Below are 26,328 nucleotides of genomic sequence, written 5' to 3'. Positions count from 1 at the left end.
AACAATACCCACAATGCAACACGCCTCCACCGCATTCTACATATGCGTTTCAGTTGGCCCCACACAGCACTAAAGTTTCCGCACAGAGCAACACAACTACAAAACAAACAAAAAAGAAAACACTTTTTCTGGACATACCTTATGTTTTATTTACATTGAAGAAATGAAAAACAGAAAATTCATTCCATGGGTTACCCCTTCTCAAAGGAAAAGGCTCAACAGTTGGCTACATACAGATATAGACATATACAGTAAAATGAGACATTCCTCCTATTGATAAAGATAAAAAGGGGACAGATTGCACATCTCAAGAGCCAACAAAACAGTTGCAAACAATCCCTAAAAGAACAAATATGAAATGTACAAGAATAGCACATTCCTTAGTCATAGTGACAAAGCACTTGTATAAGAATAACTGAAAAATAAACCAATTTATTACAAAAAGAAAAAAATAATAATGTGCATCTTTCTGAAAAGGCACGTGGTGCGCACTGCCATGTATGGCTACTTTAAGTTTATTTTTAAAGATGAATTTCTTTGTTTTTAAATACACAGGACCATATTTCCATCTAAGCCACTGCTTTCCAAGTTTTAAATATCATTCAGAATCTGACTGATATAATGTAAGGCTTTCTTTTTTGCGTTTGAAAATATTCAGCAAAGCTGTTAATACAAATGAGTATGTACAGTAGTTTGTGGAAATAACATGAGCATCGTAGTTCAAAGCCACGGAGTCCTTAAGAAATGGTCAGACATTGCTGGTCTTTCACCACTATTGATGCATGTGTCAGATGCATGAGTAAACAAACATAATCGCTTGTTTGGAAACTGACAATCCACAAATTCCAGAAGGCCTAAATAATTTCTTATTCTGAATATTTCAGTCTCAAAGCTCTTCACTGAGATTTCACCTTAAAGTTTATGAACTTATGCCTTTCACCCATACTGCTCAATGTTGATGCATTGTCCAAGTACAGTATGCTATAAAATGCTTGATTTATCTTCATAAAAATATAAAGTATGTAAAAGGATGTTTATCATAAAGTTATCAAGTTTATTATCTAGTGAGATGTAGTCTAGAAAGCAATGACATTAGAGTTAGTTACACTTTTAAATAACTTATTTGTAATAATTGTCTGTCATAATGCCTGTGATCTGCTTGCATATTCTGCTCATCAATACTCTTAGTGCTTAAGTCAAAACATTTTCTGAGTTTGTGGTGATTTCTTAATCAAAACAGCAAGATGTGGCAGCTCTTTGGAAAATGAAAACCAAATAAAACCAAATATCTCCCTTTGTGTGGTTATCAAAATGATAAAAACCAAGCTGTGGTCTTGCCTATCTTAGATAACCCACAAAGCCTTGTGAATAGTAAGCATGTCAGAGAGAAAGGGGAGTAAAGACAATAAAAGACGCGATTACAATTATTTGCTTTGGTTTGGTTCCATCACATAATCTAGCCTTCCTGTCCAAAATCTTCTGTGAACTTTTTCAGTTTCTCCAGATCCTGTTCGTTGACTGTTGGCTTTGTATTTGCCAGAGACCTCATCATGTCAGGCTGAGAAGAAGAAATAAAGCAAACGATGATTGTTCCAATGTGTCTAACAACTGAAATGTGTAGCAGCTAGCAAGTGCAATGTTTTAGTAACCTTACCATGGACACCACAGGTTCCAATAGCTTTTCCCCAGGGACGTCCATCCAGGTCATTTCTATTGCATTTGGATCACCAGGTGAACAAGGAGTCAAGAGGTCATCAATGATAACATTTGGATCAGTTCTTGATGAACCTCGTACCTTTGCATTAAAATCAGAACACAACAATGAATACCAAAATGAAAATAAGCCCATTTCACTTTGTTATAAAGAAGACTTAGACAAGTAAATGTAAGGTCGTACCCGTTTGAAGTGGGTTGCTGACTGAACCTTTCGTACAGGCTGCATTAGAGCATCTCTAACAATTATGCTGATATCTGCCCCAGAGTATCCATCTGTCTTCTTGCCCAGCGTGGCAAAGTCAGCTTCATTGAGGCTGTTGGGGGTGGAGCCTAGATGGAGCTTAAACATGAAGGAGCGAGCATGTTCTTCAGGCAGCGGGATGTAGATCCTCTTCTCAAACCTGAGATGGTATTGTTAGCCAACACTTAGAACAATTAGATGACTCCTGGATAGCAGCTTTAAATGTCTGTCAACAAAATACCTTCTTCTGATGGCAGAGTCAAGAGTCCAAGGAATGTTTGTTGCTCCAAGAACAAGGACTCCTTCATTGTCATTCCCCACACCTAAAGGAAAAAATATACACTTAAAACACACAGCAACTTATAAACTGAGGAAAAAGTGGTAACATTCACCAATTCCTTTTTCTTGCATCACTGCTAAAATAGACTAAATTGTTGTATTATATAGTGCAGATATTCACGCTTGAGTGTAAAAGCAGAAAATAATTCTCATTAAGGCCTTTAACTTTTACACCTTTAAATCAGAAATTACTTCAGCTTTCAGTTTCTTGTACTTGAAAATTCAATGCTCTTTTAAACCGTGTCCACACATAGCCAGGATTTTGTAAAATCTAATATTTTCCCCCTCTCTGGCCAGTAAAAAAAAAAAACCAAACAAACAAAAAATTCCACACAACCCCCTTTTTCATAAACAAATCCATTCACACTTAACGGCATGGCTGCGTTGTTGAGCACATTCATAAGCATACCAACCCGTTAGGCGGCAGTAGTGCCTTCCTATCCAATCAGAATACCCTTCCGTCTCACGATGTCACTTCCACAACAGTACTGATGGCAGTGTAAAAACACACAAAGTAGCCTGGACCATGAATAATGTTAACACAGTTTTGAAGACGTCCATGCAATTGAAAAAAACATCGCACCTGTGACGTCGTGATATTTTTTTGTTGCAGACAGTGATGTTTCAAAACCTAAAACCCGCAGTTATATATATATGTCCACATGCACACGTGCAAACCAATTACTTGCAAATCTTCACTTTTAAAGTTTTTATTTTTATTTTTTGGAAGAATTGTTTTGATTGCATAAATCTGCATCTTCCTGTGGATAACAGGCCACATCGGAGCAAAATACCTTGGTTTTGTGAGATACCCTGCTATGTGTAGACAAGGATTTCAAAATGAGAGATTTTGGATTTCCAACACCTGTCTAAAGCTGTATCAGCAAGCTGAAGAACTGACTTTAATTAGAGTGCTGCTGCTGCATTTTTCTTGTCATGACTCTGTAATACGACCATACTGTGATGGATAGAAGAGTTTGACACCCCTGCTCTAGAAAATATTTATCAAAACAAAAGAAAGATTAATGTGAATATGCTGACACTTACTGTGCTTTGTCTAGAGAGTAACCCACTCTCAATACTGAGTTTGTGAACAACCTCTCAATACTGAGGCAAACCATCACTATAAGATATCAATACTTGTATTGGCATCTTAACTGTTTTAAAAAAAATGTTTAGCATTTTTCAACTAATTTATAAAAGTAAAAAAAGAAGGTTTCTGTACCATAAAATTAAAAACTGTAGAGAGGCAAACCAAGTGTTAAGTCTTACATACTTACTGGGGAAGGCTTTTTTTAACAGATGAACAAACCTCTGGTTGACTCACATAAACACTGATACGTGGAGAAATAGCCTGGTTTTTATACGCAATTTTGTTTCCATGAATTTGAATAAGGCATTATAATGTGACAAGCTGAAATAATTGCAATGAGAATTAGACACAAGGTTTGATAGTCAAAACAGGCAACAGCTGTTATTTCACTAAATATAGTATTTTAAATTCTGTCATGTGCTTCGGATGCCTTATTTTCTCATTTACTTTCAGAGTAAACAGCTGCCGTAAATCAGCAACAACCTGTTAACTTTTTGTTGTGCTGATCGTTAAAATTTTCAAACACTTAATTTCAATAATAGTCCATTTAGACAAGTTGGTGCAGAGCAAACAGCATTTTCTCTTTTTACCGCTTTGTGTCAGTGCACTCCACACAGTCCTATTAGTCCAGCCTTCCCTGACTACATGCCCAAGTGTCCATGGGCAAGACCCCTGATGTGTATATCAGTGTATGACTGTGTGTGTGTGTGTGTGTGTGTGTGCGTGTGTGTGTGTGTGAGAGAGAGAGAGAATGTCCCATGTAGCGTGAAGCACTTTGAGTGCATAACTTCATAACTGGGGTGGGATTATATATAAGCTTGTGCTTCCACCCACTAATTTTGAATGTTTTGTCATATATTATTTATTTCTATTTTTGTCATTATGTTCAAATAAACTTTTGAAACCAAACCAAAAAAAACAAAAAGTTCATTTGCTCAAACAAGATAATTTTTTAAAAGTTTTTCCATATCTAAATCTATAAAAATACAGAAAATCTTCCAGTCTGAAACAAACTTATTTTTCTTGAAAAAAGTCCTACATTAATAAAAAAAAAAACAAAAAAAAAACAAAAACAAAAACCAAAAACACACTGAAACTTTTGTAAAAATGCAGTTTCGGACTTACAGGTTGTGCATTTATTCTAAAGAATACTGCAGGAAAAAACAAACAAAAAAAAAACTTCCTCAACATGAAAATTATCTTGCAAATTTTGAGGTTTTGCCAATAGAATACTTATAATTATTTAAACAATAACTGCAGCTCAATGAACTCACCTTGCATCTGAACCAGGAACTCTGTTTTAATACGACGAGCAGCTTCGCTCTCATTCTCACTTCTTGAACCGCACAAGGAGTCGATCTCATCAATAAAAATGATAGAAGGCTTATGCTCCCTTGCAAGGCTGAAAAGATTCTTCACCAATCTGGACAGGAAAATTAGTTAAACACAAACTCCTGTTGACTGAAATAAGTTCATATAGATAACATTTAGTCATTCCTAATATAATATTTATAAAAATAAAAAAAAACAAAAAAAAAAACAAAAGCTTAACCTATTTTTCCTATTAACTACCATTTCCAAAACTCACTTTTCACTCTCTCCCAGCCATTTGGAGACGAGATCAGATGAAGAGATAGAGAAGAAGGTTGAGTTGTTTGCTTCTGTTGCAACTGCTTTAGCCAGGTAGGACTTTCCTGTACCTGGAGGCCCAAAGAGTAAAATCCCCCTCCATGGAGTTCTTTTTCCTGTCAATCAAGAAAAGATTCAATTAATTCCTGTCACCAACTTTCTACTGATGGCACACTAATACAGCTGTTATATGCAACACAGGTCTAAGTTTCTTTCCTTAAAGAGCCAAATAATGATGTGGCTATCTTTTTAAATGAGATAATACCTGTGAAGAGGTGGGGGAATTTGATTGGAAGAATAACAGCCTCTTTTAGTGCTTCTTTGGCTCCTTCTAAACCAGCAACATCATTCCATTTGATATTTGGTTTCTCCATGACAATTGCCCCTGAAAAGGTATTTCATGACATATTACTGAGAGACCCAAGTCACGCCTTTAATATAAACTTGGTTCAGATAAGGTCTAATTTGACAATAATTAAGAAACATTACAAACCTGAGAGTTGATTTTGGAACTTCTTTTTCTCTGGATCATCACCTTCATCGCTTTCATTCCTGAATAAATAAATAAATAAATAAATATATAAAAGGCATCCATATATTATATGTATGCTGCATTTTCTCTCTAGTCAACTAAAAATGTATCATATTTTCACATTTATCTCAGGGAAATTTTTTACCCCTCCATTCAAATATGACTGGCATCACATCAGCAGACCTAGCCCTCAACCCCACCCGTTTACACACCCTTTGTCATCAGGTTGTGACTCTTTAACTGGCTTTGCAGGAGGAGCCTTCTCTTTCTTCTTCAAATACTCCTTCAGTTTCTCTGCTCTGTCCAAGTACTCAGCACATTTTGCCCGGATGCTCTGCTTAGCTTTGTCACCCTGGGCTTCATCTGTAAAGAATGAGCACAAATAATGGTCACAAAAATAAATTCAGCAACAAACATTGTCCTCCTGAATGTGAAATTACCCTTTTCTGAACACTTGTATAAATTTAACATTGTTGGATTTTTAAGGCATAAAAGCTACTCTGATTTCCACCCACCAACAAAGTTCAGCATCGTCAAGAAAGATAATAATTAAATTCCTAATGTAGCAAACCCCTTAGACTGTTTTACTTGTATTGCTGTATAATTAGTGGCAGTGTGCTGTCTTATGCCTTACATTTTACCACATGAAGAAAGTACTGAACAGCAGCCTGATATAGGCGCAGAGCCTCCTCATAGTTCTGAGCTTTATCCTCCTGAGCTGCCTTGCTGGCAAGATCAATGGCTTTCTGAAATCACAGACAGAGAACACCATTAGTCAAATTGATGAGTAAGGACTGACTTTAATAAAAACAAAAAAACAAAAAACCCAGAGCTGTCAGTTAAGGATGCCTCTTAATATTGTGTTTGTCTTCTCCTTACATTAATAGCATTAAACTGAAAGCATCTAACATAATGTGTTGAGTGTAAAAATGTAATGGTAACAATATTAGCTCTGAGTGTGTGCAAATATGGATAACACACACCAAAAACCTTCCTATATCTGCACAGATCAGTTTAGTGCAGATTAGTGCTACAGCTGTTAGGTTTACTGACATCTCACACTCCTGAGATACAAAGCCATTTCTTTCACTTCCTTTTTATTACCAAACTATTGATTATGAATAGCATACAAAATATCAACGCAAAACGATTAAGTAAAAATGGTTTTCTATTTAAAGAGTGCACGTTTTCAGAAGCCAAATAAGACCTTCTAACAAGTAGGGTTAATCTCATTAGTTGCCTTGTTAGTAATTGCAGGGTCTGACTATTGATTTACGGTTTTAAAAAAAATCACCAATAACAACAAAAGAACAAAGAAAAAACAACTTTGGTAATATCAAAATGAAATGCCAGCTGCTGCTGATGTTTTCATAAACGAGTATCAGTTCATGCCTATTTGTATCATGCTAGCTAACGTGGCTAACAATGCTAATTAGCTCAGTAGCTAATTACGCAATGTAATTTATAAGAAGGCACATATACCAAACACAATTCACAAAAACTGGTTCAGACATTTTTGTTCCTCACATATCCGATACTTTAACTAACGTTGCTCTACAACAACTTTGGAGGCTTAAAACAGCGTTTTAGCCACCTTCGAGGGTTTGTCCACAACTTACCTGTAAATTATTGTTGGCCATAAGGGCGACTCAGTCGTCTAAAAGCCAAAACAAATTAAATACTCCCGTGACTAATCTACTTTTAAACGCTCTTATAATAAAGTCAGCCGTGCAGGCAACCTGTTATCGAACAAATCGAGCTTTTTCGTGAACTTGTTTTCGTTTCTTGGATGGCTACCGAGTCAAACGGAGGACGAAACTTCCGCATTGAAAAGTCGATACTCGTGTGTACGGAATGCGTTGACGTCATGACGCACCGTCAACACGGTTCATAACAATAAGTCAACCTTTTCTTTTGTTTAAAAAAATGCTCTTTGATAAAAACAGCTTATTTATCCTCGTGTGAAATAGAAATAGAGTCTCAGTTAAAATAATTTATATCTATTTTTTAGATAATATTTGGACCTTGTTATACAATTTGTGGTTAATAATTTATTAATTTTATTCGCTGTTAGCAAATGAAAGCAAATTAACTATGAAAGCTTGAATGCAGCTTGAAACATTTTTACACATTCCATACATAATTGGTCATGTACTTAAGTTTACACCATTTAAGAACTGGTACTCTGACCAGAACTGTTCATGTTTTCCTGAAAATGTGGTTAACATTCATAGGATAAATAATCTGTAAGTATATTCTTCTTGACCTCTTTATTCACTAGGTAGTCCTGTAGTTCTTCCACTCTGTCCAGGTACTGTTTACATTTGTCTCTAATCTTCTGATTGCCATCTTTACCTTGAGGTTCCCCTGGAAAAATGAAAGACATAATATTAATCAAAGAAACAGGTCAAACATTGTGTCCCAGTAACACACTGAGGAACATGTAAATTGATGTTGCTCTTCATGCCACAGTCGGTTTACCATCATATTGACTCACGTTTTAGAATGTGAAGAAAGTACTTTACGGCATGCTGGTAGGATCGGATGGCTTCCTCATAGTTTCCAGCCTGGTCTTCTTGTGAGGCTTTCTGTGCTACAGCAATAGCTTTCTGAAAAGGGAGGAAATTATTTCAGCTTTATTACAGTAGCAGACTTAGTTATTCTATTCAAATCCCTGTGATGATGTTATAACAGTTTAAAACTTAAAGTCACTTAGTTTACAACACAAAGAGCCTCACTAGGTATACTGTATGTAGAAGAATGCTGTTGAATTACATTTTGAAGTTTAAACATCAGATTATAAGAAGAAATAATATTTATTTCTTTTCAACAGCTAAAGTACTAAACTTATTTAAAAAAGATTTAATGAACCAAATTCAAATACATTTTTATGCTTTTAAATGCTAATATCTTTGCTAAAATAACACTTAAATTCAGGACTACAACTGTCATTTTGTTGACTTTCTTGGTGTGATAATATATTTGATTGTGCAATTTATATCTCTTCATCTGTCTGAATTCAGCATTTATTTACAACCAGCAGCCACTTTATTAGGTACGACAAACCAAGCATCAGAAAGTGGAAGGAGGGAATGGTGCTAGCATGGTTTGGTCTGAGTATTCAGAAATTGTTGATCTACAGGGATTTTTGAGTTAAACCAAATTGGATGGTTTTCAGGAAAAAGGAAATATCCAGTGAGAAACGGTTGTCTGGACCAAAATGCCTTGTCATGTCAAAGGTCAGAGGAGAATGGGCAGACTGGACAGAGATATTAGAAAGGTAAATGTAAGTCAACTAGCTACTGGTTCAAACCAAGGCACGCTGGATATAATTTTTAAAAACAACATGTAGACCGTTGAAGCAATGGGTCTACGACAACAGAAGATCATACAAGGTGCGATTTCTGATAGAACAGGACACCGAAGCTACAGTTTGTACAGGCTCACAAAAACTAGACAATAGCTGACTGGAAAAATGTTGCCTGTTCTGATCAGTTTCCATTTTAGCGATAACATGTATAAGGCAGGGTCAGAATTTAATGTGAAGAACTTGGAAACATGGATCCATGTTGCTTCATGCCAGTGGTGTAGGCTGCTGCCGGTGGTGTAATGGTGAGGGGGACATTACTGTTGCACACTTTGTGGCCATTAATAACAACTGAGCATTGTTTAAACCCCACAACCTATTGTTGCACACCATGTCCATCTCTTCACAGTGAGTGTACCCATCTTCTGACGGCTACATTCAGCAAGCTAATGCACCATGTCACAAAGCTCAAATCATCTCAAAATGACAAGCTGAACATGACAGTAAGTTAACTGTAGCTACTCCAATGGCCTCCATAATCACTGTATCTCGGTCAAACAGAAAACCTATGGCATGTGGTGGTACAAATTTGCAGCAACTGTATGATGCCATCATGTCAATATGGACTAAAACTTCTCTGGCACCATGTTTCCAATACCTTGCTATGTCACAGTTATTTAATCCCGTTCTGAAGGCAAAATGAGGTCCAATCTGGTAATACTACAAGAATATGTAACTAAGAAGAGCTGTTCAATTCCGTCCCCAGGGGGAAACAGTCCGGCAGGTTTTCAGTGTTTCCCTGCTTCAACACACCTGACTCTAGTCTAATTTATAGTTCATCAAAACTTTATATGCTGTTAGATCAATCAATGTATTTACAGATTGTAAACTATGAACGGCAGGCTACCCCCTGCTTAATAACAATACATTAACAATAAATAAATAAATCAGATTCAAACTAATCTGTAGACTTTATGCGAGGCACATTTTGCGGTCAGGCACTCCAGCGGTGGCAACACAACATTGTTATTTTGTGTATAAGACAACAGCTCAGATTATAAATGAATTAAACTCGTGGTATGGCCTAGTTTTGACAACAGCGCACGTTAAAAAAAAAAGAAAAAAAAAGTAAATCTGAATTACAAGGACCGAGATGAAACCTGTCATTGTGCGATAGGTATGTTCCTGTTCCGACGGGCTGACTTCAATCTTAATGGAAAAACTTCCTGTCTTTACAGATTATTCATCCTACCTGCAGATTCGTTGGCTCCATGCGACAACTTGTGAAAATAATAAACACAACAGATACAGCCCCCGATCCCCTCAAGTCTAGTTTCGTTTACGCAGCCTATAGTCTACTGCCAGTGTATAAAGTCAGTTCCTGTTTGCTTATCACTCCCCCATCTGTGACACATGCGTCTTAGCGAAAGCAGCCTCTACAGTCCAAAGAATGACAACGATGTCCAGGCATGAAGTCACGATGCCCAGTTGTTGCTGTGGAAATTTGTGGGGAAAAAACAAAAACAAAAAACCCATAAATTTAAGGGGAATTCCACTAGAGTCTAAACTGAAAGTTCATTTGAGTTTTTACTTAAATTCATTTTAGGGTTTTAGGACAAAAACTGAACAGGATAGGTCTACATATTAGACAGAAGAATAATTAGTTGAAACTCTGCAGGACAGATCGAATTACAGACACTAACCCAGAAACACGCGAGACTTGTTACGTGCACATGAAAATGGAGGCTACACCGAAATCCACTTCATGACTGCATCTGGTGTAATGACAGCGTTTTTCACTAGATGGCGCCCTAACATCATCGTAAATGGATCAGTGATTCGGGGTGCACCTCTCTGGGGCTCATCTTCATCTGCAGTTGGATACACGGTAGTGCAGATGCTCAGCGTGTCTTTCTTTCACCATTTAATTATCAAGCTGATGATTTTTATTTTCATTTGGACATTACCTCAGAAATCGAGTAAACGTAACCTCAGAAATAAATTAAAGTAATAATTTCCTAAAAATGAAACTACTTTCTTGAAAGATGCGAGTTTATTTGAGTTAAGATTATTAAAAGTGTAAAGTCGTCGGCTATAAGCGATAAAATGTTCACCTGTAGGCTAAATGGAAGTTTCTTATATTTCAACAGAAGTAAAAATCGGACGTGTCTGTGGTGAATGCAGTGTAAACTGTGATGAAGACCTTTGGCCCTTCTCAGACACAAATTCGTAGACTGGACCCGAGACAGTCTGACACCTGAGAGCTCCAGCGGTGTAGCGCGCAGTTTTAATTTAGTCGGGAACGAGGAAAACTGGCCTGGATTGTGGGGAGGATATGCACCGAAAACAGGACACACCTTCAGCAGAGGAAGATGAATTTGAAACTTTGTGACAGGACCTAGCAGACCTACTCAGAGATCCGCGCGCGTAATCTCCACATAACGCATTTCATGGAGAGCCATAGATGACAAGACCTGCACGCACGCGGCGCGTTGTTGTCGGCATCTACGAGGGTCTGCGATGTGGAACATGGCGAGGGGGCAGACAGGAGCTCATCTCCTCGCTGTATTTCTGACTTCTTGGATAACAGTTTTCAGGGACGCGCATGGACAACAAACTTTTACGGACTCTGGGTTCAGTTTGAATCCACCGTACTTCAACCTCGCCGAGGGGTCCGAAATATCTGCCACAGCAACCTGCGGCCAGGATGAGGCTGGCACACCGAGATTTGATTTGTATTGCAAGCTTGTTGGAGGACCCACCACTAGTCTTCATACTCAAAATATCAAGGCAAGCACTTTTAATCTGTGCTTAGAAATAAAATGCAGTTTTTAATCCTTATAATTTTTCAGTATGTTGAGCTCTAACCAACTTGTGCAAGTTATGTTCTTACACACTGGACTTAATTCCACTTTTTCTCCCTTCACAAGTGGTCTCACTCCCTATGATTCTCATAAATAGCTCAATCTATTTCCTGAATTCCACATTATTGATTAAACTCCTTTCTGTACAGTTTAAATTTGCCAGCGTCACCAACATTTCAAAACATATTTATTGTTTCTGTCTGCATTATTTAGGGTCAGTTTTGTGACTACTGCAACTCCATGGACCCAAACAAAGCCCATCCAGCGAGAAATGCCATTGATGGGACAGAGCATTGGTGGCAGAGCCCTCCTCTGTCCAGAGGAATGGCCTACAATGAGGTGAACATAACCCTGGACCTTGGGCAGGTGAGATTATCTCTTGCTACTTTGCGCAGTAACAGATGTTTACCTGCTGTAACCTGCTGTGAGAATAATGATAGCTCTGTGTTGAAAGTAAAATATAGCATCTGAATGTTTAAAGAGATGAACTTCTCTCCCTTGTTGTCCATTGCTGTGCTGTTGGGACATGAGTTGTGCCCCCCCCCCCCCCCCCCCCCCCCCCCCCCCCCCTCATTGGATATTTGCAGTGTTTTTGACCCACATTCTTTGTAATTGCTGGTTTTTCTGAAGCTGCTTTGCTGCGGATGAATGTGGAAGAAAGTTGTTTGACTCACCGTGCTTCATTCACAAGTATTTTAAAGGTGTTGTGTGATTATATTTTCAGTGTGAGCTTCAACACCTCAGCAAGCAGTAATCATGTGCAGTGGCTGGATTCTTTCCAGGAATCAGATTCCATCATGACCTGTGTCTTTGGCAGGAGTTTGGCTAACGGCCCATAAAAGTGTACCTCACGCTCAATTATCCGCTGCGAGGAAAGGGTGGAATGGTGTGTCTGGATTAGGGATCATAAGGATGTAAAATCAGATTGGAAATGTGCAGGTGGACTCTTGGACCTCATGCTTTATATGGATTTAGGAAAACAAAAAGGGCTCCTCTGCACACATGCTGCACCTTTGACTCCCTGTGGGCACTGTGTCAGACAATGGGTGTGGGCTTTTCTGTCTCTGTTTTTAGACAGACTGAGCTGAGCACAGATCCTGCATGGCTAAATATAGTCCAAACCGTAGAGAGGATGGACACATGGAGGGCCTTTAGGGATGTCTGACTTTAATACGTGGTAATGCTCAGTTTACTTGGGTGTAGGGAAAGCAGCATTATTGTATTATGTTGTGCTAAAAAGAGCGTGGCTAGATCTGTGATTGTGACTACCAACCACAAAACACCCGGCCCCACCTCAGTCTACACACACAACTCAACACCTGTCACACACAGGCATCTCTCTTTTAATGGCATCTGAGGCAACCACTGAGATTAAAATTTTCACCTGCCGAAGTTGCTTTTTAAGCCGTTTGGATGTTTTGGTGCTCAAACTGAAGGACATGTCTGTGATTTACTCCCTTGTCTACTCAAATACATCATGGCTGAACTTTGAGTAGTTTTCGATGCGTGTCTTGGCTGAACAAAGTGCTTTCTTTATCTACTTGAGAGGTTTACTGCTTACTTACTTAATTACTTAAATCTTTTTTCTGGACTCATGGTCCATTTAAAAATTATTGCTCTTCTCTAACGCTCAAATGTAAACGCCTGAATTTATCTAAGACAGAGCTATAGCTGTCATATGTGTGACTTCTCCCTGAGGAACTTTATTGCTTTGTAGATTCTTTTGAAAGCCACAGGATAAACGATGTGTTTATTGAAATATGTGGGCAAGACTGAGCTGAAAAGGTTCTGTGGTTCCTTTCAAGACCTACACAGGTGGGTGCAGGGCTGGTCTCTGTAAGAGCTCTGAATAGATATATAAGATAACGACACGGTTTGTGTTGATGTTAAAAATGTTGAGGATTAAAGCAAGGGACTCTTTTTTTATTTTTTTGACAGGGTTGTTTCCGGTTTCTCTGTTTCAAACTAGGCTGTTTGAAGCATGGTCTGCCACGTTTAAAGCCAGTTTTTATCAGACGAAAAATGAGCGCAGTCGTTTGTCAGACAGATTTACATCAGCAGGCTGGCTCTACTCATGGTGGTGTTGGCTTGTGAGTTTATTTCTTAACCATCCTGGGATGGACTAGTATGATTCTATTTGCATACATTTGTTATCTCCTCTGATTCTCAGACCTCTCCTGTACCACCTGGAAGTTGTTATTTTGTAACATTTTCTTTGTTTTACAGTGAAATGTCTTGACAGCTTTTGTCTGGCATAAAATTTGAGCTATCAGGGGTTCTTGTGACTATCTGATGTGAGTTGCACGTGCTCAGATAAGAGTCCTGCATATGACACTGGAAACTAACTCTTCCCTTATTCTCTTTCTTGTGTAGATACAAAATCTAGATGCTTATTTGCTGTTGTAAATGTTTCTGGCTTCCAAGGTCAAGTATGACTTGCTTAATTCTGAATTTTTAATAATTTTTAATAATTTTTGTTTATTTTAAAAGTGAGAAACTGGATATCATCCGGGTTACTGCACATAATTTAGATCATGTTGAAGGATCTGATGTAACTCACGCACACCTGCAGCCTGGATCTTATGTGTTTGAATATACTGCTGCTTGGTGATGTCTGCATAGGTCAATGAAACTTTAGTAAAGATGATGACATTCAGACATGACAAGACATAAACAATAGGGTGGATGGATGCCAAAACCCAAACATGGCAACTAAAATTATTTTTCCAATGTGTCTTTTTATCTTAAGAGGAAGAGGAATCATTGTCAGTCTTAATAAACTGTCATTGGTATCTACCCTGTGTTACTGAATTACCTTACAGTGCTTGTGTATGGTGATGACTCTCCTCCCTAGCATTAATTCTTCTGATAATGACCTGTGAACAGTAATGCGGTAGAAAAATGTGCACACATGTTTTGCATGTACTATAAGTTAAAGTAATTTCGCCCAGCAAATTTGCATAACATCATTTTTATGTCTACCAATGAAAACAAAAAAGCATGACAAAGAATCCTAATTCTACCAAAGGAGAGACTTTTCCCTCTACTTTTAATTTAATGCTTTGTTTTTTTTTAACCTTTTTTACCCAGGCAAAGTCTCTATAAAACTTTAACTAACTTGGCAGGATAGAGTCAGTGGTTGCATGTTTATGTGAGTAGAAGGATAGTCCACGAACCGACTTCCAAAGGACACAAAGTTAAATAGGAAGCATTATTTTAATTATTTTAAGCAAGATTAAGCCATTATATTAGTTTGGCTTAGTTTTAGAGAGAAAAACAGCTACAGGAGCAGCTCGCAAACACTCTGTTCTTTATTGCTTTTTTTTTTAAAAAAAAAAACCTTCATTCAGTTATGCAAATTTCTGGCATTATAGTATAATGTTGATACAGTTCACAGAGAACATGAAAATAACTGATATTCACAAGACAGAAAACTATAATAAAATGAGAAACTTTCTAAAATAACTTGTAGGATTCATGGAAAGTTTCAGTACACTGTTTGGCTGCAGTAGGTAAAGAAAATCTATTAAACTATTAGGCAAGTAGATGCATCAGTCATGCAATGGCTTGTGTTGCAGCCAACTGCAAAGAAAACATTTAGTCAGTAGATGGAAGAATAGATTAAATCAAATGAAATTTCAATTTAAAAGCAAAAGAGGGTGACTTTTATGATAACATAATTATTTAAAATGCACAATAAAATCCAAAATACCTATGCAGTAATCAATGTGAAAGAAAATAAATGAAGCAATGCAACTTTATGCCTTTCAAAAATCCCCATATCAGAACTTTTCATCAGTTGTTGCCAAACGTCTAATGCCACGTCAAACTCCTGACCAATTTTTAAATGACTTCAGTTTAGGAATTTGGAAACGATCTCTATGTCTCAGACAGGCCAATGCAAGCAGGCGAGCTGGTCCCTGTTTGTGTGACATCTTGACTTTTGACCCCTTGACCCATGACAAATTAGAAAATGACCTCTATGGTCTTCAGTTGCTTCCTGTGTGACAGTTAAAGTGGAGTTTGCTATCAATTGTTTAAGAATGAAAAGATTGAGTTAAAAGCATGTCATTGATCAAACATTGAAATATTTAACCCTGAGAGTTGTGCCAGGTTATGTGCCTGCTTCCAAAAAGCCCCAGTTCTCTTCAATTCAGGTGGTTTGTAGCCGATTCAGAACATATGTGCCTATATAACTTAAGAATTACTGAATATTTCTAGTATATCCCATCATAAATTAAGGCCATCAGTGTGAAAATACTGGCTACATTTCCTGGAACTTTTGCCCTTGTTAAACTATTTGCAGGACACAGTAGGTAAGCCATTGTTCTGCTAAACATTTACACCATGTATCCAGACTGCCAGTCACTCCTCTTTATTTTTTCTGGGGAATGTATTTTAGGAGCCGTGACCACATGTGCTTATCTGCCTGAGTGAGCCAGAGTTGAGCATGTGAGGCAAACATACCAGGGCTTACTGCTGTCTGTCTCCTATTTGATAAGTCTGAACTGCTTCTTATTGGTAGTCAGGCACCAGATGAATACTGGATATCACTGGGTTTGAATTATGTTTTGATTGCCAGCTGATTGATGTTCAAGGGACTGAACTGGTGTTTTAACATGAAGGTTAAATTTTTGGGTGGCAGATTTTTATGATGGTGCTCTGTGCATCAATTTTGAGTCCTAAAATGGCTGTTTACATAGTTGTTTATCTAATTAACAGGTTACTATACTTATGTTTCACTTAAAAATGTAAGAAGCTGCAAAAGCCATGACTTCTCTATGTAATGAAGTTGGGAGATGGTGCTTTGGTCCAGCTTAGTACAGCAATCGCCAAGAGACAAAGCTTCCCGGAACTCAATTTTAGAGACATTCCCCAGGAACCTAATCCTCTCTCTCTGGGGTCCACCTCCCACCATAGTTGGTTTGAATGTTTTATTTGCAGCCGTCGCCCCCTTTTGTGTTAGAACCCTTCCAGGCGGTATTGTGTGACATCTTTTCTGTGCTCTCAGAGCCTCACAAAGGTTTGCTTTTCTTAAAGCCTCGTCGAAACTGACCTAACCCTCTCTTTTGACTGGATAAATGGATAGAAATAGAAAGTTCTAATGGTGGGAGAGTGACTGAAGAGAATACACATCCAAACACATGATTGAAAACATTACATTTTCTTCTTTACAAGCCTGCTTACACAGAGTCGTCTTATTGAGCAGGCGGTGAGGGGCATGCATGGATGATCTTGGGATATTCGTTTCACATGATTGTCCTGCCTCCTTCTCAGTCGTGCAGTAAGTTGTTTTCACATATATATAATCTGTGAACCTGATAGAGACATGCCTGTGTAAGGCCTCAAAACAAAAAGCGAGTAACTGCTGCTAAAAATCTAGCCTTTTCTGTAGTCATGTGCTTTGTCATACCGATTTGCACATTCAGTGCAGTTGGCTCAGTCTGACACCAGAGTTGAGATTGCCTGTTAGACATATTGTGATGATTGAGGTGATAAGTGACTGTATTTAGCTGGGCTGCCTAAGGCACAAGGCCAACCCACCATTACTGCTCTACTAACAGACACCATGTGCTAGTTAGCATTAGCGACCTGGCTTGGAGTGTGAGCATCATGTTTGACTGTTGGAGTGCTGCTCTGCCTAAATCTGGAGCTGTGGTGTGGAAAAGCTTGTGGGGTTTAATGTGGGATCTTTTCACCTTTTCAAGGCCTTTGTCATCAGTTGGTACATGGTAATGCTTATCACTGGTCACAGGCTTGCTGACGCAGGCATTGATGCAATGGGAAGTATTTAGAGAGCAGCAGTTTTCCTAGACCTATTTGACAGCACTGTGTCACGAATAGCACACCGTTATGGATGCTGTCAACTGAGGTCACTGAAAGAGGTGTGGGAAATTCTGCAAAATTATAAAATGCAATGCTTAAAACATTGCAACTAAAACACCATGGTCTGGAATTAGTATGTTTTCTGCTAATAACTTAAGTTTTAGGATGTAGAGAATCAAGTCCAAAGTGTTTAGCAGAAATACTAAGTACTTTATGTAATAGCATTTTAAAAATTTTTGACTTTAAATATTTGTCAAATTAAATGCAAACGTAATATTAATGGATTGACTGGTTGATGCATTCATTCATTTATTTTACATACCACTTGGTCCAGTTCACACTTAGCCATGGGGAAGCTGGAACCAAGCTTAGCAATTATCAGACACAAGGCAGGGTACATACACCCTGGACTGGTTGCTACTCCATGGCCGACATTATTTATGCAGAAAAGCACAAATAAGTTCAAGTTTACACCGAGAAGACTGCTAACAAGCAGAAACTTGCATGTTTTTTATGTTTATGTTGCACCTACGTTTCTGTTGTAACTTTTAGCCAACTGTTCCTTGTAACTATATACAACTAATTCTGTCATGGAGACAGAGGAAAATACACCAGGCAATCCCCTTCCCCTTCCATTGCCCCACCTGTTGCATACAGACAAACAGTTGTACATTGCATTGTTACAAACTGGAGAGCAGCTGCTCCACACCCACAGGACTACAGTGTTTTCTTTTTCTTTTTTGTTTGTTTTGTTTTCTTTTTTGTGTTTTGTTTTTATTTTCAAGACTGAGCCACTCCAACAGAGAGTGATATCACATCAGATTCTCATGAGCTCACTGAGATGAATTCTATCTGTCAGGATTCTGATCCAACTTTAGATTTAGTGCTCCTGTCTCTCCACGGCTCTTTGACAGGAATTTGGGATCAGGATATTTTACCTACATGGCCTTTTTGCACATGCTACAATCAGATGTTGCAAAACATGGTACATATAGTCATTAACAAATCATTTGAAGCCAACATTTGATTTATAAGCAGTGCAAAGACAGCATATAAAACTTTGAACAAAATGTTAATAAATCCAATGTTAACTATTAATTAAAAAAAAAAAAAACTTGAGGCAGGGGCAACAACAAAAAGTTGTGTGATGCTATGATGGCTTTGAACTCTGGGCTCGCGTGTGGCACTACCATAGACTGGGTGGTTCCTACCATCGCCATCTTGGCAGAGGCATGTGCGTTGTCTCGCCCGAAAAATACATTTATGGGCAAAGAAGTGGAGCTGAGAGGTGGGCGGTGAGCGTCATGGTGGATGACTGACATCGAGCGAACTCCGAGCTTTCTGTAGCTAAGAGCTAACCGAGCTAACCCGGAGATAACAGGAGCTAACCAGCTAATGAAGGTAAGCGGGCTAAAGCTAAGTCACATTGTTAATCGGCTAAAAACCGCGGTTGTTCTGCGCTCTTCTGACTTGAAGCGGGAGATTGGTACCTGTCAATCAGAAGGACACACCCCTAAATATACCAAACTTCAAGATTAAATTACTTTTAAACGGGCGAGTTAGAAAAAAATTCACTCCCCCCCACAGTTGTCATGAAGGTAAACCTGAATGGATTTTTGTACCAGGCTGTAAACATGTTTATTTCTGCGGTGAAGTTGATCTTTTTAACATGGGAGTCTAACATTGGGATTTGCTTTGTTTTGGAGCCAGCCCCTAGCGGATGATGGGGGAACTGCAATTTTATGAACTTCCGCATAGACTTCACTTTTTACCACTGGAGGCTCCGTCCATCTTTCATATACAGTCTATGGGCACTGCATATACACCAGAGACTTACAAAACTGAGCAAACTGACTAAGAAGACTGCCTCTGTACTGGAGATAGTTCTGTAGCTGACTGTACAGAAAATACGGCTGCGCATGTTGCTTCACTATTGGACACTTCTTCAAAAACTCCTATATAACAGTGGTAAAACTATGGAATGTGTTCAGTAAAGTTCCAGTGTAACAAAGCAAGTTAGGAGATAATTTCTGCCAAAAGGCACAGCCATTTACAACAGGACTTCATTTTTAAGAAATAATCTTATATTTTAATAACATAATTCCCTTTTGGATTTTATTTTGTTCAATTTTCTTTTCACATATGAAAACAACATATTGTGGTACACATATCAATTTTCTTCTTTATGTGTGAATTTACTTTCCATTCTTTGTTTTATCCTTTATATACACTGTCTTATCATGTAACAGAAGGTTAAGTCACAGTTTCAGATATTAACTCTGGTGCCACTGTAGTAGTCATAACTGCTGAGCTATCTAAGACCCTGAGAGTGTTTGTCACAAACCATATCTGCACTGCATAATGTGTGTATCAACAGCACACTGGAGAACTAAAAATTAAGACATAAAGTCAGCTGTTAAGATTTCAGTCTCACTTTCTAATCAATGTATTTTCCACAACACGTGTCCTGGGAATTAAACTGACCAACATGTAGTCCGGACCTTCAGCCTGCTCAAAGAATTTGACTCACAATTTAAGTGAATAACAAAGAGACACACAGCGTATTTGACCTTCTATAACAATCAAAAGAATTGTCTTTTGTTTTCTGATTTGCTGGATGTGTTTCTGACCAAATTTTGAAATAGTAGCCAATCCAAGAAGGTACAAATTTTTATTCTGTCTCACTTTATAGGTAGCCTTTTTAATAAATTTAAATAAGCCAAATTAAAATTAAAACTAAATTAAACTTCTCACATACCCCTTTGATGGTCTTAATTTTAATTTCTCTTAATTATATGTCTAAATAAAGCTCTAAATATTTGTGTAAAGAGTTACCCTGAGGATCCGTAATATAGCCACACACAGGGAGTTCTGGACAAATGACCAGTTTATTGGTGGAGGAGTATGAACAGAAGATCAGTCCGGGGGAATGGTCTGCAGAAGAAACCAGGCAACAGCTGGGAGGTAAACAGGATGGCAAAATACTCGTCCAGGCAACGACAAGGCTCAGAGATCCAAAGACAGGCAGGGTCGGTAACCAGAAGATCCGAAAAGTTGCGGTGTCCGTCGAGGGCAAGGCAAGGAGGGTAATCCAGGGGCATAAAGCAGGTCGGCAACTGAGGATCAATCCGTAGAACGCTGGAACAAAACTAGACATAGGTCTGATTATTATCTGGCAGAGAAGGAGGGATTGGAGGGAGCTTAAGTAGGCAGTGAGAGAAAAGGAAACCAGGTGAACTGAATGAGAAAGCAGAGGCAATTAGGAAGCCAGCAGGTGGATCGAGTAACCAATGATGAGCGCCAGGAAATCAGGATGGCAAAAACATGACATATTTGTATCTATGATAAGTTGTAGTCTACTTCCTGAGATAGAATTATTTTTTCTTTATATCCATACTTTGTTTATTGATGAAGAATTGATTTTGACAGAATGTTTTTGACACACTCAGATGTCAGAAACAGCGTGTGTTTACACCTCTTAGTGATTGAGAATGACTGTGTGAAATGTGTAACCAGTTCATTTTCCAGCACACTTCATTTGATCAATACAAAGAGAGGATAATTGAAGAAATCCACATGGCAGGCATGGCTGAATCAAAGTTGCAGGCAGAGGATTGTGCAACCCCAACTTTGGGTATAAAAGGCTCTGTTAAGTGAGGGAGCAAGCATGTGTGAAGTTAGATGTCAGAACTTTTGCTGCAGTTCATTTATAATGGTGCAAATTTATCACGTTTGAGCAGCTGCACACATTACGTGTCAGTGGTTAGCATTGTGGACTCGATGATTCACACACATCACAAATATTAGGCATGATGCATTCAGGATCAGCAGATTTACTAATGGCAGCATGTTTGCCATGACACATTTAGATATTGCTCCAAGCGGGCTGGGGTAGGTAAAATGGGAACCAACGTTTAAATGTTATTTAGTCTTAAAGTGAATGTGCATCTTTTTTGCATCTCATATTTTTATTGATGTGTTAATCAGAAGTTGAGAAAATATCTTGTTTTTATTTCCTAAAAATCATGTTGATTTAAGATTTTAATTCAAGCAGGGTGTTGAAAGGTTTTTGTCACACAGTCCATATCTGCCACAGCTCAGCCTCTTAACTTTTTGACGCCAACCCACAGCCTCCCAGCATTTAAACCTGCTTGTATGAAACTCTTGTCTACAGTCTGGAGTTACAAATGCTGGAAGGGACAGAGGATGGTTCTGTTCAAGTGTTATTCCAAGTCTATTATCCACCAGCTTGTCAATGTGTTTTACACCACTTAAATCCTTTGTGCATGTGTTAGGCATGCCATCACGATATTTCATGCTTTCTCCAAATAATACAAAGGTCCTGGACATATTTCAAGAGAGTGTGTTTAGCTTGGCAGGACACGATTTGTAGAAACAGCACAGCCATGCCAGAACAGATCTCCCTCGTCCAAGATTAGACTCTTTCTGCCTTGGTTTGTTTCCGGAGGACTATCCTTGGCAACTTGGAATCAAATCACCATGGAGCTCCACAGGTTCTGTCATCAACACATCATTCTTAATCTGAAGATAGGACATAAAACCAAAATTAATTGCAAAACTTAAACTGTTTTAACACTCTGGGGACGCCGGCATCGTCGGCGATGCCAGGGACCATGTTGTGTTTAATCGAGCATAGCTTTCGAACCATAAAAGATAGAAACTTACTTTTTCCCCCTCTTAATCGGGAGACTCCGAGCTTTCAGACGGTAGTTCCGGCATCACTGTAGCCCATTCATAGGTGATACATTGTTGTATCTAAATACGCGTTCCAATCAGAACCTTTGTCTTTGGCACATGACACGTGTTCAATCAGAGCTGATGATACCTCAGGAAACGCCTCCAAACAGTGTCAATCACTTTGCATCGGTGTCATTAGCAGTCGGATAGCTGCCTTCTGTATTTACAAGGCCAATAAATTATGAAAACAACAGCTTTTACGCACGCATACCATGCGTAATTGCTCAAACAAACATTTGCATTACTCAAGGAGTTTATTTCAACATAAACGACATGACGGCATCGTAACAGATGTATGATTTGGTAACAGATACAGTGTGTGCAGCTGACAGTGATTTCGGAAAGTTGCGGTGCTTCAGTCCCCTTCAGTACCTTTAGTCATGCTTCAAAATTATAATCCTCTTTATTTCAAGCAAAGGAGCCTCATTTACATAGCAGTTTATGATATTCCAATTAAAAAAAACACAAAAAAACCAAGGTATAGGACATTATGGGGCATTGAAAGGTGGTGTTTATTAGCATTTAAACTAAAAAAAAGTCAGGCGAGGTTTATTTCTCTAAAATACCTTTGGTCACCAGAGGGTTAATGTTGGTAAGAGTAACTAAAAAGCAGTAGCTGGATTGTACTATTTTTTTTAGAGTTAAAAAAAACAAATAGAAAACAAAAACTCTCACAAGCTTTTACAGTTGTCAAAGCTACGAAGAATAGCTGTAAATTCATCACCAGTATGCCTGGCTTGATATGGCATGCACTTTGACCCCTGGCCCATGTGAACATAAGTGCTACCCTCAAATGATTTAGTAATGAGTTGTGAGTCTTATGTTTGGCACCAGGACAAAAATATCAGACTCTGATTGCTCGACTTGAAAAAATGTGCAAAACAATTGTGGCCGTCAGACACACACAGAGTCCTCAGTTAGTTAGCGAAGCAGAAATAAATAAGCAAACCAGTAATCCAACCCAAAACACTCCTGACTGTAACATTTGTTTGCTGTTTATGTTTGTATTTTCAGTTGTCGCTCGTAATGATGAGAGGCAAATAGGAGTTTCACTGCTCGGGGTGGTGTGAGTGATGGGTCCCTGAAAGCAGCAGCAAGCTCTGCTTTGAGGCGGGAGGCATTAGGACAGAGCGGGAATGTGGCGCTATGTTTGGAATTTTAGATGGGTCTGCATGCCAGCCAGCACGTCTCTTGCCACCCCCTACCCTTTTTACCCTCCTCCTGTCTTACCCTCCTGCATCCCTCCTCCCCTGAGCCCTCCCTTCATGTCATCCCAGTCTGTGTGAACTGAATTTCCTGTTGGTCCTCAGCAAAACCATCAGATTGATAGTAGGCAGCTCCTTTCTTCTATTATTAGCAGATAACCCTTTTCTGGTGGACCCATTCATGTTTTTTTTCTGCTCGTGCATCCTGTTGCAAGTGGGAGGAAATGTTCTCTGATTAATTTCAAGACCCACCCCATCCAGCGCTGGAGCTTCTACAAGGCCTTTTAAACAGTTTTATTTATTTCCACATGACGTTTTCCTCAGTGGTAACACTGATGAAAGGACATCCAAGTTAAAGACTGCTGCTAATTTTACTCACTGATTTTGTTGTTAGTTATTAGGGTTTGTCATCAGTCAGAAGAAAACAAGGCCAGGCAGTTTCCAGGTTGACCTTTGAACTCTCTCACAATCTATCAACCAAAGAGGTACTTGAATTTGAGGTTTTAACTCCTCAGGGTTGAGGGGGGTGGAATTCATACAAAATTGTCAATCCTTTTGAGGCCTTTGCCATGCTTCATGCTGCTTTGATATGTTAACAAAATCCATTTTCGGGTGCAGGGAGAGACAGAAACATGAATATTTCAAGTACCTGCTGGCCTTTTCATCAAGGTGCTGAGGGAGGCTAGGCGAGTGCGGGCCTGTCTTCATCCTTTTGAAGAGAAACTGTCTGTAGAAATGTCTCTTATTTAACAGGCTACAATATTTTAGCTGCAGTTTTCCATTAGTTATTTCAGTCCTCAAGGTAGGTGCTTTAATTTGAGCATTTGTCCTTACAGAACTCATTTTTTCAGCCGTGTTAAATTCCGTCTTTGACTCTTTGAAAGGAGTTAGATAAACAGCGCCTCAGCTTTACAAAGCGCTAGTGCAACGGGGGTGTTGTCAGGTGTGGGTGAGGTCTTTTGTTGATACTGCAGATGTCTCGTGCAGGTTGGCGTCACAGGGTTTAAATTCCAAGTCACATTAAATCCAAAGCAGATCAAACAAAGAAAGCTTTGACTCTCACAAATGACTTTTTCGCTGTACAATGCTCAATCAAGCTGAAGTCATTGGCTTTCAGGACTTGATAATGATGTTGTTGAAGTGCAAAGGAAAAGCACTCCACTGAGCATCTGGGGTCTGACAGAAACAATCACTGACATCATTTTCTGCCCTTGTATGGACTCTGCACTCTGATGGAAGGTAGAGATAAAGAGTTCAGAGATCATGTGGGCTTGGCTGATTTCTTTTTTCTAACCTGGCTGCACCTGCAGTGGTTCTATGGACTCATTTCTAACAAATGTTGTTTGAACTTTGCTGCATGGACAGATTCTGATGAAGTCAAAATACAAGATTACAAAAAAAGGACAGAAAACAAATAAACAAAAAACAGCCCAAAACAGGACGTTGTTTCAGTTCAAGTCATTAATTCTGTGGTGTTCAAGAGATACAGCATTTATGCTGCTGTTGTGCCCTTATGTTCGTTAGAAAGGAAATGAGAATATTGTCAGAGCCTCAGGACAAGCCTAAACTCAAGTCTGCTGAGCATAGGAAACTGTAACATTTTGCCAAATCTGCCCTGAGCTCAGACTGCCTTTTATTAAGCCTGTTCTTTGTGTTGTGGTTTTCAGCTCTTCCATGTAGCCTACATCCTCATCAAGTTTGCTAATTCACCTCGTCCTCACCTGTGGGTGCTGGAGCGCTCTGTGGACTATGGCAGAACATTCACTCCCTGGCAGTACTTTGCACGTAAGTTCACATGTTTCTGTGTTTTGGATTATGTTTTTATGTATTTATGTATTCCATGACAAAAAAAAAACCATCACAAAAAATTATTTTCAGGTGAACAACAAATGCTCAAATAAATAATAATAAATAATGATAGTCATGAAAACAAAAACATATATGTTCAGTGTGTTGCATTAAAGATATGTCTATCTATCTATCTATCTATCTATCTATCTATCTATCTATCTATCTATCTATGTATATATATATATATATATATATATATATATATATATAATGTATATATATATATGTATATATATATATTTATATATATATATGTATATATATATATATATATGTATCAACAGTCTGTAAAGCAGTAAAGCAAAAGCCTGCTTTAGTGATAGATGTAAATGTGTTTACTGGTGTATTGCTAATCTCTACGCACTGATTCACCTGCTTGAGACAGTTAAAGAAGAAATGTGTGTTTGTCATCCAGGTTTAATTGTGTTACAGGGACCAAGATTTGTTTTATCAGTAACATGAAGGCTACATTTTCACTTTATGATAAAAAAAGTTAAGCGCAGAGTTTTGTTCAGTTTAGAAAAATCAAATTTGATATACTGTTGTTCTTGTGCTTTGGAAACATCACCATATGTCGGTGTTTGCTGGCAATTTTGATGGTGAAAGAACAAGTAAAGGAAATTAATACTGACAAAAAAAATCTAACTGTAAAGGATTTATTTAAAAAGAAATTTAAGGACTGACTGTCATGATATGAAGTTTCAGGTGTTTTTCTCAGTTTTAGTTTCCTGTTTTATTTTGTAGTTTTTATCTTGTTCAGTCTCCTTGTTTCCTGTGTAGCCCTTGTTCCTGTTCATAGTTTTCACCTGGTCTTTAGTTAGTTTCATTCACTACACCTGTTTCTTGTTTGGTTTTACAATATTTGTAGCCTGTTGTTTCAGTTCTGTTCTGGTTCATTGTGTTTGCTTTTCTTCAGTCCAGTTCTGAGAATAAAAATTCTTCATTTAGCATTCCCAGTTCTGTTTCT

The 26,328-nt window shown here is 38.4% G+C and overlaps 2 protein-coding genes across 3 annotated transcripts in view; one reads left to right on the top strand and one right to left on the bottom strand.

Moving 5' to 3' along the window:
• Positions 1 to 134: 134 nt before the first annotated feature.
• vps4b (vacuolar protein sorting 4 homolog B) lies at positions 135 to 10,247 on the bottom strand. 2 transcript variants are annotated; one of them, XM_079243076.1, is made up of 13 exons: positions 10,110 to 10,247; positions 8,048 to 8,159; positions 7,817 to 7,917; positions 6,185 to 6,296; positions 5,763 to 5,913; positions 5,512 to 5,570; positions 5,284 to 5,403; positions 4,978 to 5,134; positions 4,664 to 4,812; positions 2,199 to 2,280; positions 1,898 to 2,117; positions 1,655 to 1,795; positions 135 to 1,558 (listed from the first exon to the last, which is right to left on the bottom strand). In XM_079243076.1, exons 1-13 carry the CDS (start codon positions 10,128 to 10,130, stop codon positions 1,457 to 1,459), a joined length of 1,527 nt encoding a protein of 508 aa, XP_079099202.1. In that variant the 5' UTR covers positions 10,131 to 10,247; the 3' UTR covers positions 135 to 1,456. The 2 variants fall into 2 exon arrangements, with proteins under 2 accessions (XP_079099202.1, XP_079099203.1); XM_079243077.1 differs by lacking the exons at positions 7,817 to 7,917; positions 8,048 to 8,159; positions 10,110 to 10,247 and adding an exon at positions 7,170 to 7,345.
• A 1,130-nt stretch (positions 10,248 to 11,377) lies between these two features.
• LOC306758762 (laminin subunit alpha-3-like) overlaps positions 11,378 to 26,328 on the top strand; it is a gene marked incomplete at its 5' end in the record, with an annotated part of 63,202 nt that continues 48,251 nt past the window's right edge. Inside the window, 3 exons of the mRNA XM_079244148.1 lie at positions 11,378 to 11,647; positions 11,935 to 12,087; positions 25,178 to 25,295. Coding sequence (XP_079100274.1) covers positions 11,378 to 11,647; positions 11,935 to 12,087; positions 25,178 to 25,295 — 541 coding nt within the window. The remainder of the gene's footprint in view (positions 11,648 to 11,934; positions 12,088 to 25,177; positions 25,296 to 26,328) is intronic.

The sequence above is a fragment of the Telmatherina bonti genome (genome assembly GCF_933228915.1).
Source record: "Telmatherina bonti genome assembly, chromosome: 7".
Taxonomy (NCBI): domain Eukaryota; kingdom Metazoa; phylum Chordata; class Actinopteri; order Atheriniformes; family Telmatherinidae; genus Telmatherina; species Telmatherina bonti.
Note: the sequence above shows the minus strand (reverse complement) of the source record. Positions and strands in the feature narration are given on the sequence as shown.